This window comes from Hermetia illucens, chromosome 5 (assembly GCF_905115235.1).
Source record: "Hermetia illucens chromosome 5, iHerIll2.2.curated.20191125, whole genome shotgun sequence".
NCBI classification, from domain to species: domain Eukaryota; kingdom Metazoa; phylum Arthropoda; class Insecta; order Diptera; family Stratiomyidae; genus Hermetia; species Hermetia illucens.
In genome coordinates, this window is record NC_051853.1 from 65,417,519 (window position 1) to 65,431,868 (window position 14,350).

General features: G+C 40.9%; 1 protein-coding gene across 2 annotated transcripts in view; it reads left to right on the forward strand.

The window, feature by feature from the left end:
• LOC119657782 (mucin-17) overlaps positions 1-14,350 on the forward strand; it is a 115,267-nt gene that overhangs the window by 91,876 nt on the left and 9,041 nt on the right. For both annotated transcript variants that reach the window (XM_038064856.1, XM_038064857.1), the window contains exons 3-5: positions 3,834-5,704; positions 6,089-6,972; positions 7,049-7,150. In XM_038064856.1, the coding sequence (XP_037920784.1) occupies positions 3,834-5,704; positions 6,089-6,972; positions 7,049-7,150 (2,857 nt within the window). The remainder of the gene's footprint in view (positions 1-3,833; positions 5,705-6,088; positions 6,973-7,048; positions 7,151-14,350) is intronic.

The window sequence follows — 14,350 nt, forward strand, 5'->3', positions numbered from 1 at the left end:
GGTGTAAATTTTTTTTATCGAATATAGTCATGTATCAAATGAAAGGTCTTGATTAGTACTTTTCAACCTTGGTCTATTCATTTCTGACATTTAATGCACAGGGGGCGGAAAAGTGATCATATCTTTTTTCTAGTGAAAGTTGAGATGAGATAATAGCTCTCAGAAAGATGCTGAAGAGCACTGACAGAAGGACCGGTTTTGCACATCATGTTCAAGTTCTTATTGTGAAGAAGATAGAGTTCGACCGGTAGGCGATCGGATGCCAGGGGGTTGTTTGAACTTACAATTCCCTTCATTCACCTACTCTACCTAAAACATGAAAATATTAGAAAAATGCAAAATAAATCAAAAGAAAGAAAACGAAATTCTAAGCTAGAAAATTAAAACAACCTATTCCAATGTCACAGCGTGTGAATAAATAACTCAACTTGAAATTCGCGTTTTTCAAAACTACTCTTTCAAGTGCATTTTTGTAGTTTTAAAAAAAAAAGTTTCCTTATTTTATAACCTTTCACGCCGTAGTTTTTTATATCGCTTTTTCAAAGCGCTTTGTTCCTGTTAGCATAAAACTGGGAGCGTCATTTTTCACAACCTCTATTTTACCGGCATTTTTGTCTATTGAACTATTAGTGTAATGTACATCTTTAACGTCGAATTTATCGAAACGGAATCGAGGAAACTGGAGTTGGGTATAATTGACTGTTACAGTTTCGAGACCATAGCATTCACAGTTGCACCTGACGCACGTCGTTGCAGAAGGTCACGATTTAAGTCTCACTAGTGGTAGAGGGATTTATTTCGTAACTGAATGATACCAATCGTCTCAGCCGTGAATGAGTACCTAAATCAAATTAGGGTAATAATCACAGGCGAGCACAATGCCGACCACATTACCTCCTACAATCTACCATGAACATGTACAATGAAATGCTCTAACGCACTTCAAGGCTCAGATGCAATAGGTTTGTCGTTCCAGCGATGATTATTCTTTGATATATTTTGAATTTTACTATGAAAAATAAAACACGAAGCGTTTGACGCTTCATTATTTTTCTCACATAATTTCATCAAAATCGGTTATGTGAAATTTGCAAAGTTGCCATGTCCGCGTCCATCTATTGGTTCTTTCCACCTTGGATCACTGGTCGCACATAGCCCAGAGACTACTCTTGAGCATGCAAGACAATGACATTAGGACGGACTATACATTTATTTCATTCCATAAATACAAATGCGTTAGCCCAGTTGGCATTATCATTTCCAAGTTTTAGGCTTAATTTGTTGGCCTAAAACTTGGAGATGATAATATATCGTCGATGATGAGGAGATAATAATAATGCACATAATAATCTTCACCGACAGTGACGTAAGGGGGAAATCGACTTTGCAAGGGGCCCAGCCCGTAGCAAATTAACAGAAGATATCTACAGCAAAGTTGGCACGGTCGCGTCATCCACATCTGTTCGGTCACCTATCGTTACAGTACAAATATAAGCACAAGCTTCCATGGCGCACCAGGATTCGGATCAGAGGCGACAACCTGACTGCCAGCGCACTGTCAAAATTATAAAATAATAATAATAGTTGGCGCAACAATCCATATTGGATCAGGGCCTTGAAGTGTGTTAGAGCACTTCATTCAAGACCGTAACGGTACACTACCGTAACACTGTAGGAGGCAATGTGGTCAGTATTGCGCTCGCCCGAAATAATTATCCTGATTTGACTCAAATACTCATCCACAGCTGTCGACTAGTATCCAACATCTAGTCACGATAACAAATCCCCTTGCCACCAGTGAGATTTAAATCGCGACCTTCCGCTACGACAGCCCAGCGCTAACTACTTGGACCATCCAAATATCAAGTGAAGACTAATCATAGAAAACATTTATAACGCATAGTGATGCTTTAATGTCATACAACTCCTCTTCAGTTAAAAAAGTTATCTTGTGTTCATCTCTTCTTTTATCTTAAGGGGGTCATCCTGTGTGTTGGATCCGAGAAATCTATTTTTTGTTTTTGGCATCAATTGTATCTAGATATAGTGTTTTAGGGATATCGAATTGGTGGACCTAGGCGCAAAACCGGGATGTCTGGAGTTCCTTATTAAGGCAGGCCTGGACCGGATACCGGTTGTTGCGCCGTTGATGATGATGATATGTAGAATATATGGGCAAAGTGATTTTTTGATATTCGGAGTCGTAAGGAAATTATAGTGTTAAACGCGTAATAAGTCGCATGCCAGGTTTATGTCGACCGCTGTAATAAAGCGCGTATTTACCCATCCAAATATCGTTCGAATGACTTCACTAATGTGTTTCTTGAAGAAACCTAAGGTTTAAGGACTAGGTATAGCAGATTAATGATCTATTAAGATTTTATGGCTAAAAATCACATTATACTTTTTAAATGCGTTGTTCTCGAAAATGCACATTGAAAATCTGCTACCACCATAGCCCGAAATCTATTCAACGAAATCCTTTGAAATTTTCACGACTTATTCAGAACATATTTGTGCGGCCCGCAAACTAGGATAATTGCTATAAAAAAACACCAAAATTCACAAAAAGAAAGTTTAATAAGGCGCCAAAAATTTTGCTTTTAATATTTTTTAATAATTCTAGTTTGCAGATTGTAGTTAAGTCCGCACGTCAAAATGCCGTTTACGTTTTTTTCTTTAAGATTATCGCAGCGCCCTCTAGCGTGGCAGCAGAAAACACCTTTTTTTGGAGATGGGTGTATAAATTGCTCTGTATTTCAATAATGGACTATGTTATCGGACTCGAAAAATTATTACGCATTGTCAAGATACTAACAAATGTATGGTGAAAAAATCCTATTTGTATCTTTATCCAACTCTTCACAAAAAATTCTAAAAAAGAACGAAAAAAATCCAATAACACTTGCCAGAACGTGCGACATCTTGTGTCAAATCCAATAGCATGAACATAGCTACAGTACAGTAAATTCCCCGGCATCAGTCCGCTCTGTTAAGCTTCTTCTGAGTAGCGTTTTTAAGGTTTTGTTTGCAAATCCTCGAATCCCTACTAAAATTGTCGATCAAATGCAATAAACGATTCTCCTCAGAATCCGTAGGTCTAACCTCCGCAGAGAATAAATTTTCTGGTACAACTGCTCTGCCACCTTATATCTTATTTTGTTCCATTGCATATGGGTGGGTGCACGCTATACCTCTTGCCACATTCAGCGGTCTCTGTATACCTCTGTGTACCTCTAATGAAAAAATCCTAATAATTTTCCTCTCATCGGTCCCCTTGACGTTTCGTAGAAATCATTCTGCAGAATGTTATTTTAATTACTTGAATAATTGTATTCTTGATTAGCCAACTTTAAAAATTAAACAACATCAACCCTTTTAGTGTGATGCCGCTTAATCACAGTCGATTGTCAATGAAGTACTAATTTTAGGTGGATTTTCGATTCACACATTTTAACCCCTGTCTTCACTGTTTATCATCTTAGTGGTTCTACGGTCATTTCATTGAAATAACATTTGAATAAGTTTACCTTCGTAAAAATAAGCTCTATTTCAGTACCGTAAATGAAAATATACATCGCCCTAAATGGACCGCTTTGATTTTGGCCACACGAATTCACGAAAAACCATGTTAAACATATTTAGCAGATAGTGAACGGAACTGGAATTCCTTTTCTAAAACAATCTGGCTAAATTGTCTAAATTTTTTTTTTTTTTTCATAAAAAAATATTGAAAACTCAAAACAAAGAAGGGAAATTCCATGATTTTTATTCATATAAAACTAAGCGAATGACATTCGTACTAACGTAGCATAATTTCTTCTAATTCACAGCAATTTAACTTCAAAATTACCTGAACAACCGCCACCAGAACCACCAAAGTTCTATTCACCAACAGAATTTTCACCACAACAGCCAGCAGCAAATACACAAAGTACAGGACAAAATACATACCGATTGAGTGCCAAAAAGAAAACATACGCGCCAATTCCTGGCCTTTCGGCAAACATACATCAACCTGCGGCCACAAGCTTAGCTGCTTCGGGACCATCAATTCCACCGCTGCCGCCAGCTCCACAATCGAATAACACATTTCCCCCTCAGCCACAAACGAGCGAAGTCGATTATTCATCTATTCCTGAACAAAGCAATTTTACGCAAAGTGGACCAGTTTTTAACTTACAAGCCTCTTCTTCGAATTTACAACAACAATTTAGTCAACCTGCACCCATTGAAAATAAAAAGGAAGAGCGTCGTGGGCTGTTTTCGTTAACTAATGTTGTTGCCCCTGTTTGGCAGAATTTATCCGGGCTTGTAGGTCGTAGTAATAATCAAGAAAATCAGACAGCCAGTAATTCGAGTTTCCATACAACTTATGGATCTAGTTCGCATTCAGAGCAAATAAGTACAGCTCAATATTTTTCTCCTGAGGGTTCTTTTGTTGGTGTTGTACAAACACCACCGATAGTTCCACAATCAGCCAACAATCAGCTGTCATCTACATCGCAATATTTTGGAGGCATTCAAAGTGCGCCCTTGCAACCTCCTAGCTCAATTCCCGCTCTTGGTATACCTCTAGTTAGCCCATTCCTAAATCCAAGCCAAACGCCACCAATAGCTCAACAACCAGTAACATCGAATCCACCAAATCCTACGCCGACTCCTCAAACGTTTCTAAATCCAAGTCAGACACCTCCAATAGCTCCGCAACCAATAACATCGAATCCACCAAAACCTACGCCGACTCCTCCAACAAACTTTGTTCCTGGAGCGCAAGTGTTGTCTGCTTCGCCACAGGGCACTCCGCCTCTGTCTAAGTCAGCTACACCGCCAGTAATCCCTCTAGCTAATCTCAGTTTGAGTAGCCAACCGACTGTTCCTGGCCAAGCAAACCCACCTTTGCCGCAAGCTCCTCCTGCAGGATCGGGGAATACATTCAGGCTTCAAAAAGGAACACGGCACTATCGCACTCCACTAGGGATACCAACTAATCCAGCTGCTCCATCAAACTTCCTACAACCAAACGTTACCAACTATACACAGCCAATTGTAAATCAACCATCGGTCCCATTCAGTACAACTTTACCTGGAGTAACAACTCATCAACAGGGACCACCATCTAGTGCATCCTTTTTTAATCCTATTGTAAGTGCATCCACTGTTGAACAGACAACATTTGCAGCAGTTGCACCTCCGCCAAGCATAATCAATCAAACCGGATACACTCAGCAGCCGATCGTTAAAGAGCAACTTCCGCCAATTCCACTTGTTCCAACACCTGGAAACTTTACTCAAACCGAAGGACCTAAAGCACAATCTATTCCACTTTCAAATATCCAACCAATTGACAACAGCCATCAAGCAGCGCCGCTGCAAAGCTTTTTCCCTCCTCAACCAAACCCACCACTGAATATCACATCAAGCTTCAATCAGTTCGCACCACCAACTGCTAGTCCTGCAGTCGAAAAAAGTGTTCTAAACCCAATTCAGAAGGAGATTGAGGAAAGTAAACCAGAATCGGATTTAAAAATCGTTGAAAACACGAACTTTGGTCATCAACTCAATACTAGCACAGATAAAGCGGATATTTCAAAGGGTGCTGAAAAACATTTAGAAGAAACTGTTTTAACGCCGTGTCAACCGCACGACGAGGTTGGAAAGCCTTCTGATTACACAATCCAACAACAAAAAGTAGAAGAAAAAGGTAAAGTTTTTCAGAGTGAAATTATGCGGTGTTTCCAACGAAGTAATAAAAACTTGTTGTTTCTTTTTCGTTGGTGTGGGTATTTATTCTTGCAAATACCGATATTTCGGGAACCACTTGTTCCCTTCATCAGTGCTAACAAGTTTGGCAAACTTTTATTTGCAAGAATAAATACCCACACCAACGAAAAAGAAACAACAAGTTTTTATTACTTCAAGTAAAGTTTTTATTTGATTTCTTTTTTTGAGAAATGTTTCGAAAATATATATACTCAATATGTTAAAAAAACATCAGTCAAATGAAATCATGTCGTTAACTTGTGTTATAAATTTATCTTTCTTTACATTTATTTTTGTTTGATTGTAATTGTTTTTTTTTTCTTAGATTTTGGATCAATTCCTGCTCCTTCTGTACCTCCATTCACATCTAAAGAAGAATCTGTTCAAGAACCAATTGAATCAGGTGAAACCTCAAATTTTGGACATCAAATTAATTCATCGCACTTTGTATCCAACGTTTTCGAATCGACACTTCCGGCTAAAACTCAAAATTTAGATTTCGGACAGGTCAGCGAATCAAGCCTACCACCAAAGGTTGACGTTAAACCAATTCCAGACAAACCTCAATTTGCAGAAACTGTCAATCCTACTCCTCAGCCATTTACCCTAACTAATTATTTCGCAGCTCAACCAGATTCGAATCTAGCTCCTTTCAGCGAGCATGCAATAGATGCTAACGCAAACAAATCGATCAATCAACTAACATCAGCACCGAAAACAGAAAGTTCGTTGCAGGGTGGGTACCAGCCAGCAGCAGTAAACTTCTTCTCCCAAACCTTCCAAGTCGGGGACAGTCAGAATAATAACGCTTCTCAATTCGCATCGAATCTGCCCGACCCTCTTTCATTCTTTGATTCATTCCAACAGTCGGCTCCGAGTTCCACGCCAGTCCCCCAGTCAAACCAAGTCGACGACGAATTAAACTCAAATCTGACCGTTGACGCAAAGACCGAAATCGATACAAGTTTCCAAATCCAAAATTTTTTCAACAATCCCCCACAGAACCTTAACCAGTCGGCTAGTGACTTAAATTATAAACTGGTCGGAAGTAACTTGATTAAAAACAAGTACGTTGACAACTTGTCATCAACAAGTCGGCCAATATCGCCGCAATCTAATGTTGTTGAGCCACCATCGTCAGCCTGCTCGGAATTTTCAGCTGATACAACGTCGAATCAGAACACTCTAAATTTGAGTAAATTGACAAATGTGAGTGAAATGTGAAATTTTAATAAGTGGCATCTACGCTGAAGTATGGTTTGTTTACTGTTTTTTTTCCTTTCAGGTTGACTTTGCAGACGGTTTTAAATTAGAGTATACCGACGATCTAGATCCAGAAATAATGGCACTAATGGCCAACAACAAAGCAAATTCAACGGCAAATGCTGTAAGTAAAATTTACATATTTTCTGTAATATTTCAATTTTACGTGACGCTCCAAAAGCTATGAAAAAATTGACCCTCACTTGTTGAGAAAACGTTGATTTGAAAACATATTAGCAACAATTGGAAGACACAGGTACCTACCTGACCCGAACAAATTTCTGAATTTACCCTTCATATTTTATTTAAGCAATTGGGTTGGGATATATTGTACATTTTGCAACTGTAAAACGGAGTTATCAAAACAAAGCAGAACCCACAGCACAATTTAATTAGTCTCTTAGATAAGAAGTGGCATTATGTCATCTACCATAGTTTTTTACCCAAGCGGAACTTAAATTTCGCACTGCTGATAATAATCGGACGATCTATATCTCCGTTTGTACAGAATTTGAAGTATTTCATCACAGTCGCATGTTAGCAGCCGCTGACAGTATTGTAGTAATCAGCAGTGGAAGATCTCTGACACGATTGCACGATTGAAAGAATAGGACCACTGGTGTCTTTACGTGTCAGAGCTAATAAGCAATCGGCAATATAATAGTAAATCGCAACTAAATATTTGTCCGAATAATGGCCTTAGCTGGTTAAGCATCGTGTCTTGATTGTTGGCGTCCATATGTAGTAGAGTGTTGTGCCTCTTGCCACATTTAAAGCAACTTCCTGCGCTGCATTGTGCACTTCGATGTCCTTCGCGTAGACAGTTCAAACATAGCCTCAGCTGCTTGATTTTGGCTACTCGATCCCAGATGAACTATTGTTTGAAGGCTTCACATGTGTAGATTCGATGGCTGCCCTTGCAGTTTTTGCACTGTAAAGGTTGACTGTCCTTGGCGGATATTAAAGCCGAGGTTCGGTTTGTAGGTTTGTTTTAAGTCGTACTCCTCCCTAACAACTGAAAGCGTCTCTCCAAAAACGCGAGAAATGCAGCAACCGGCTGCAGTTCTCGTGGTGAAGTCAAAGTTTGTTCGTATAAGGCGTGCGTAACCTTGTCTAACCTCTTCAGTAAAATATGTAATAAAATGGGATCCCAACTCGCTATATTAATATTAAAGTTCTTGAGTCCTGCTAGACATTCCTTCGTAACGTCATGAAGTTTTTTCAAAGCACTGGAGGAGTCCGAAGTAATCATCGGCTGCTGTGTGAGCCTATCCAATAGCGTGGCTACCATCAATCTTTGATTGCTGTAGCGGTTTGTTAGCGTTGTCCACGCAATGTCATAATTTTCATCAGTGATGGGCAGATGACGTATAAGTTGCTCTGCTTCACCCTTTAGATTGCTCTTCAAATACCACATTTTCTGAGCATTCTCCAATTGTTGCTCGTGAATCATTTGGCGGAATAAGTCGTGGAAGGATTGCCATTGTCCATAATCGCCGTCAAAGGTAGGAATTGTCACATGTAGGGCCTTGTAGCGGGAGCTATGCTAGGCTCTAGCTTTGAACGACATTCAGCGAGAAATCTTGAATTCGCTCTTCGAGGTTGAGAAAATTCTCCTTGTTGTACCCTAACTCATTTGGATCGCTGGAATATTGCCATATATTCTGATGGCCTTGACGCAACTCTTCCCAGTACTTTGATAAAGTAGCTGTCTTCAGTTCATAGTATGATTTGGGTTGTGCCTGTTCAATTGTGTCGATGCCGCTAATGATATTTTCCACAGCCCGTATCTTTGATTGCTGTTGCCTTATTAGTACCACGACATCGCTGGGAAGATCGTTCTGAGCATTGTTTACTGCCCTGGCGGCCCTTGTGTCCTAGGCACCCGTGGCTGATTTACCAAAATTGATATTCAACTTGGACGTGTCTTCCAAACCCTGAAGGTGTTCCGCTATGTCATCCTTGTACTTGGTGTACTCGCGCTGCATTGAAGAGAAATATTGTTTCTCGAAATATGGATGATCTGGAACATAGTGCGCTAACTCTTCAAGCTCTTCATTTCTTTCCGAAAAGGCTGTCCAGAGATTTTCCAATTGTTCCAATCTCGTCGTGAGATATTCCTCTGTCTTACGAGCTACCGGATCCTTCCGGCAGTTGCTCAAAAGACGTTGAATTTCCTGGCCCGTCACATCTTGTTGGTGAATGAGCCTCCATGATTGGCTAGTATGAATTCCACAAAGTTTTTAATTCGTCTCGTGTCCTTTTAATGTCATGATCGGCCGATCACGTCGGGGTCACCAAAAAATATCTTGTTTCTGATAGGTCCACTCAGTGATAGACCGGGTGAGTCTTTTCCTTGATCAGGTGAAACACCTCCTCAAGTAAAAACCAAGTAAACTTCGTTTTTCAAGTCTGTCAGTATGTTCATTGGGTGAAACACCGAATGAGTCTGTCTTCCTTAATTGGGTGGAACACCGAATCAAGTTTAGTCCAGTCGAGTATATTACAAATTGCTTACATGCTAAATATGCGTGCATGCGGAGAATATTCACCTTTGATATGCAAATATTCTTCGCATGCACCGGATGCGCGTGCAGATGGGTTTTTGACTGCTGCCTGAACACATCGATTTCGATTACTTTTATGATAGAAATGATTAATAAACATAACAGAAGGGGAAGTGGGAATTACATTCATTGTTTTTTAAAGTGGATAATCGATAACAATAATTGAAATATGAACTGATTCCTTAACCATCATATGCAGATTCTTCTTCGATGGCACTACAACCCAAATTGAGGCTTGGCCTCCCGGATGCATTGCCTCCAATTATCTCGGTCCAAAGACCGCGTTCTTCAGTTAGAAAATCTTAGAATTGATCTGCAATCTGGGTGCACACAGTCCTCTCAACGTTTCCTTGGCTTCCTTTGGGTCGAATACCATCGGCTCTGTCTTTTAGCACTTGTTTCGGTATCCTTTCCTCGTGCATAGGTGCAATGAGGCCATTAGCAATTTACAAATTTTAACTAGTGTTGAAAATCTTTCGAAGGACTTTTCTCTCGAAGATATTGGTTTGCTTTTCCGACACTTGCGTCAAAGCCCACGACTCAAATCCATAAAGCAATAAGGGATGCGCAGTCTATTGCGTCTGTGTACTTTTCTCGATCTCATTATGGGGAGGGCCGCATAAAATGCTTTATAAGCTGCAGTAATTTGCCTTTGGATTTCGTGTTTTTCGTTTCCATCCTCCGAGAGTAGGGTTCCTAGGTAGACGAATCGGCCCACCTGTTCTAAATTATACTCACCCAGCCCCAGCCGCCTTAGGAGTTGAGCCATGTATTTAGTTTTGGATTCATTGATCCTGAGCCCCACTTCACTAGCTGCTGACTTGAACTGTTTGAACACTTCCTTCCTACGTAGCATCGACCCGGCAAGAATATCCACGTCGTCTCCGTACGCGACTAATTGCACGGATTTTACCAGTAAGATACCTCTGCTATCAACTGTGGCCACCTTCCTGACGACGTATTCGAGCACCAAGTTAAAGAGGGTGGGGGCGAGACCACCCCTTTGTTTAAACCCCGACGCTAAAGCTTTGTGTCAGTTCGTTTCGAATTTTTGTCTGGCCTTCGTTAATTATTGTGGCTTTCACTAGCCGGACTAGCTTCAATGTACACTTTTTATACACTGGACAAATTCCACTGTTCCTCGAGTTGTCAGGTATTTGTTCGGTTGTCCAGATTCTGTTGGTTAGTTTGTAAATTCGACTGGTGAGCTCTGTTCCCCCTTCGCAAAGGGTGTTTTGCAGTTTAAAATCTATCCTAGTGCTTCGAAATGTGCCTTGATTGTGGACATGTAAGCCACTTTGACCGTGTTGTCTTTCAACTTTTCCACATTGATTTTAGCAGTCCAGCTCCCGTCGCTGGTTTTGGCTATTTGACAAAGGTATTTCCCTCTAATCAAGACAGGTTCCGAGTCACAGTTAGCACCTCGTAGCGTCCTCACGTGCAATATGTTTTAGGCAGCTCTTTTTCGACGAGGACGTTGTCGATTTGATTAGATCTATGCCTATAGGGGAAGCAAATGAAATTTACGATTAAATTGATGAATTGATCATTATCGTTTGTTTCGTTATGGAGCCTGTGCCCTCCTGTGATGCCTCTACGGATTTGATTGCCAATTCTAGCGTTGAAGTCTCCCATGTCCAATGGGGTGTAGAATTCGTCGTTAGTGACATCATCTTTTTCCTTCGTTGACGCATTGCAGTTTATATACCACACATTGAAAAACTTCCGAAGTCATTGTCGTTCCAGGACACATTCATATTTTCGAAGAAAGCGTATCAGTGCTTCGCTCAATCCCCTGCCAGGAGGCCCAGTCTGCATAGTTTTCTCCATTTCAAGGCGCGGAAAGCGCGCATTTTCGTCTTGCGTCTGCTGTTTTGATGGCAAAACATCCAGTGGTTATCGCATGGAGGTGGAGGTAGCAGGGCTGTTGATGCGAAATACAAGAGGCGTTTCACAGGATTTGTGCTAGCCGTGTATCAAATCCGGGTGTCGCCTTGTGATCCTTACTATCATTTGACCACCTAGATTACAAGAACCAACAAAAAAAATTCAGTTGAGATAAAAGCTATTTGTTCAGTGCTAGCAAGAATTGTAAGTTGTTTGTCATCAATATATTCCATTTTTAAAAGGAAATATATTCTCAAATGACGAAGTACACTTAGGCCTTTTAGAAATAATTACAATAATAATCGTTGCCGCGATAATCTAATTTGATCAAAGCCTTGAAGTGTGTTAGAGCACTTCATTCAAGACCATAACAGTATAATAAAGTACAGTGTAAAAGGCAATGTAATTAACATTTCGCTCGCCTGTGATTATGACCCTCATTTGTTGCAGGTACTCATTGACAGCGAAGTCGACTAGTATCCGACATCCAGTAACGATAAAAATCCCTCTGCCGCAGGTAGTATTTGAACCGCCACCTTCCGCTACCAGAGCTTAGTGCTCTAAGCAAGTGTTTAGAGAGTGGTGTCATTGCGTATTCACATACATGTACAGTAAGTTAGCTACCTGGTCCGTGGCCCTTGTGATTTGTGTATTAATGTGTCGGTGAGTCAATGGTCCTTAGATGGTTTTATTGTGTGTGTTTCCCTATTCCATGTGGCAAGTCACAAACTCCTATACTCACAACCGCGGTGTGCGCGTTGGTGTGCGAATGCGGTGCATTACATACACGGCACTAACACCAGGGTAAATGCGGGCAAGTACTGAAGAAGGTCGAACATGTGCAATAATTTCAACCAGTGCGCCGGGAAGTACATATCCTTAATATAGTCTACTTGTCACTTGTAACATTTGTGAAAAACTTACATCAAGAATGTGGCGACGTCCACGGGTAAGTGTAATTTTTGTAAAAGTTAACAAACAAAAGCCGAAGCGGCTTCTTCAATGGCGCGACAGGCCAAATCGGCCGTTGGCCTCCAGGATAGACTTCCTGCAACCATCTCGATCCTACGATCGCGTCCTCCATTTGGGAAATCTCAGCAGTTTTTTTACTGTCCACTGAGTCCTCCTACCGTTTCCGTGACTTTTCCACTAGGCCGCGTCCTTCGGGTGTACCTTTGAATATACGGTTAGGTATTCGCTTGTTTTCCATTCCTTCTACGTGACCGGCCCACTGCAATTTTCATAATTTTATCAGTAAGATACTGCTTGATCTCCATAGAGGTGGTACAACTCATGGTTGCATCTACTTCGGCAGTCACCTCCGTCTTTTACCGGTCCAAGTATTCGACATAGAACTTAACGTTCAAATGTGTCGATGGACTTAAGTTCGCTTCCTTGTTTGTGTAAAGGACAAATTACGCTCTTGCACTGGTCGTCAGGTAATTTATCATTTGTCTAAATTTTTAAAATAAGTTTATGTAGGAGTTTATCCAGGCAATTTCCTCCCATTTGTAATAGTTCACCTGGGATACCATCGAATCCCGGGGCCTTGTTCAGTTTTTGTTTGCTCAAGGCTGGTTTCACCCCTTCAATAGAAGGAAGTTCGATTGGTGTGTTATTTATAACTTCCGGGTTCGTTAAAGTTGTACTTCTCGCTGGCGCTTCCACCGAGTTGAACAGCTTCTTTAACTATTTCATACACCTTTTCTTGATATTGTCGGGGTTACCTAGGATGTTTCCTTGGTCATCTTTACAGAGATTTGTCTGCGGCCTATAGCCTCGTATGAAATCTTTCATCGCGCCGCGTGAAGTTCGTACATTTTTATTTTTCGTTTTCAAATTTTAATATTCTATCATTGTTTTATTTTCGCTGTCCTTTTCTGCACGTCCGGTTTGCTATTCACCTAAGGTCGGCATAAGTTTCTTATTTTCCCCTTGTGGGTCATTCTTCCCCGTCGAATCAATCATTACGGGTACGTTTGGTTTGGAAGCCGATTGTCTTTTCTGCGGTTGTTATTATTCCATCTTTTAGCTTTGTCCACGTCTCTTCGACGTCGAGTTCGGCTGGTGATGTACTATTGAAGTAGTTGAATAGCTCTGTAGTGTATGCGACCATGTCCTTTTGTGAGTGTCGCGATATGAGAACCAGGTAAGAACTTACCGTCATGTTTTCACTGATAGCGAAATCAATAAGACGCTGATGTTGTCATTCGTGCCTTCATGAGGCTGTGCCTTCCAGTTGTTCGTCGATAAGAATCCTCGCATCCAATCTGGACGTTGAAATCCCCTAACACTATTTTTGTACTGTTAGAAGGCAGTGCGTCACAAACTCGTTCCAGGGTATTGTAGAACTCGTTCTTGACCGCGTAGTCTTTCCCTTCGGTTGCTGGGTACCAGTTCACTGCCAAATGTTAAAAAAATTTGGTTTGATACGGATACGGTGCTTCCGGATTCTTTTCCTTTTGTGAATACTGTGTGAGAACGTATGTCGTCAACCTTGCACCCGAGCTATTTCGTTTCTTGAATTGTCAAGATGTTGATGTATCCTGAAACTTTTTTTGAGAAGTTCTCACACAGCTCCGATTCTATTTAGAGTGTGAACGTTCCAAGTTCCAAAAGAGTAAACCATATTCCGTATCTTAAGTCGTTGTCCTGTTTACGCGGAAAAGGAGTATTCCCAGGAGGAGTTACCGCCCCCTCGCTGGTAGGTAAGAATATAACATTTCACACTCGCTACGTCGTTGACATTATCCAGCAGATACCGCGAAGAGGTGACGGTTCGGTTTTGCCTCTTTGTACAATTCCATATGTCAAAGTCCAGACCTCGAACTCAAAGCGATGCACTGTCGACTCAACTCCAACGTTATTCG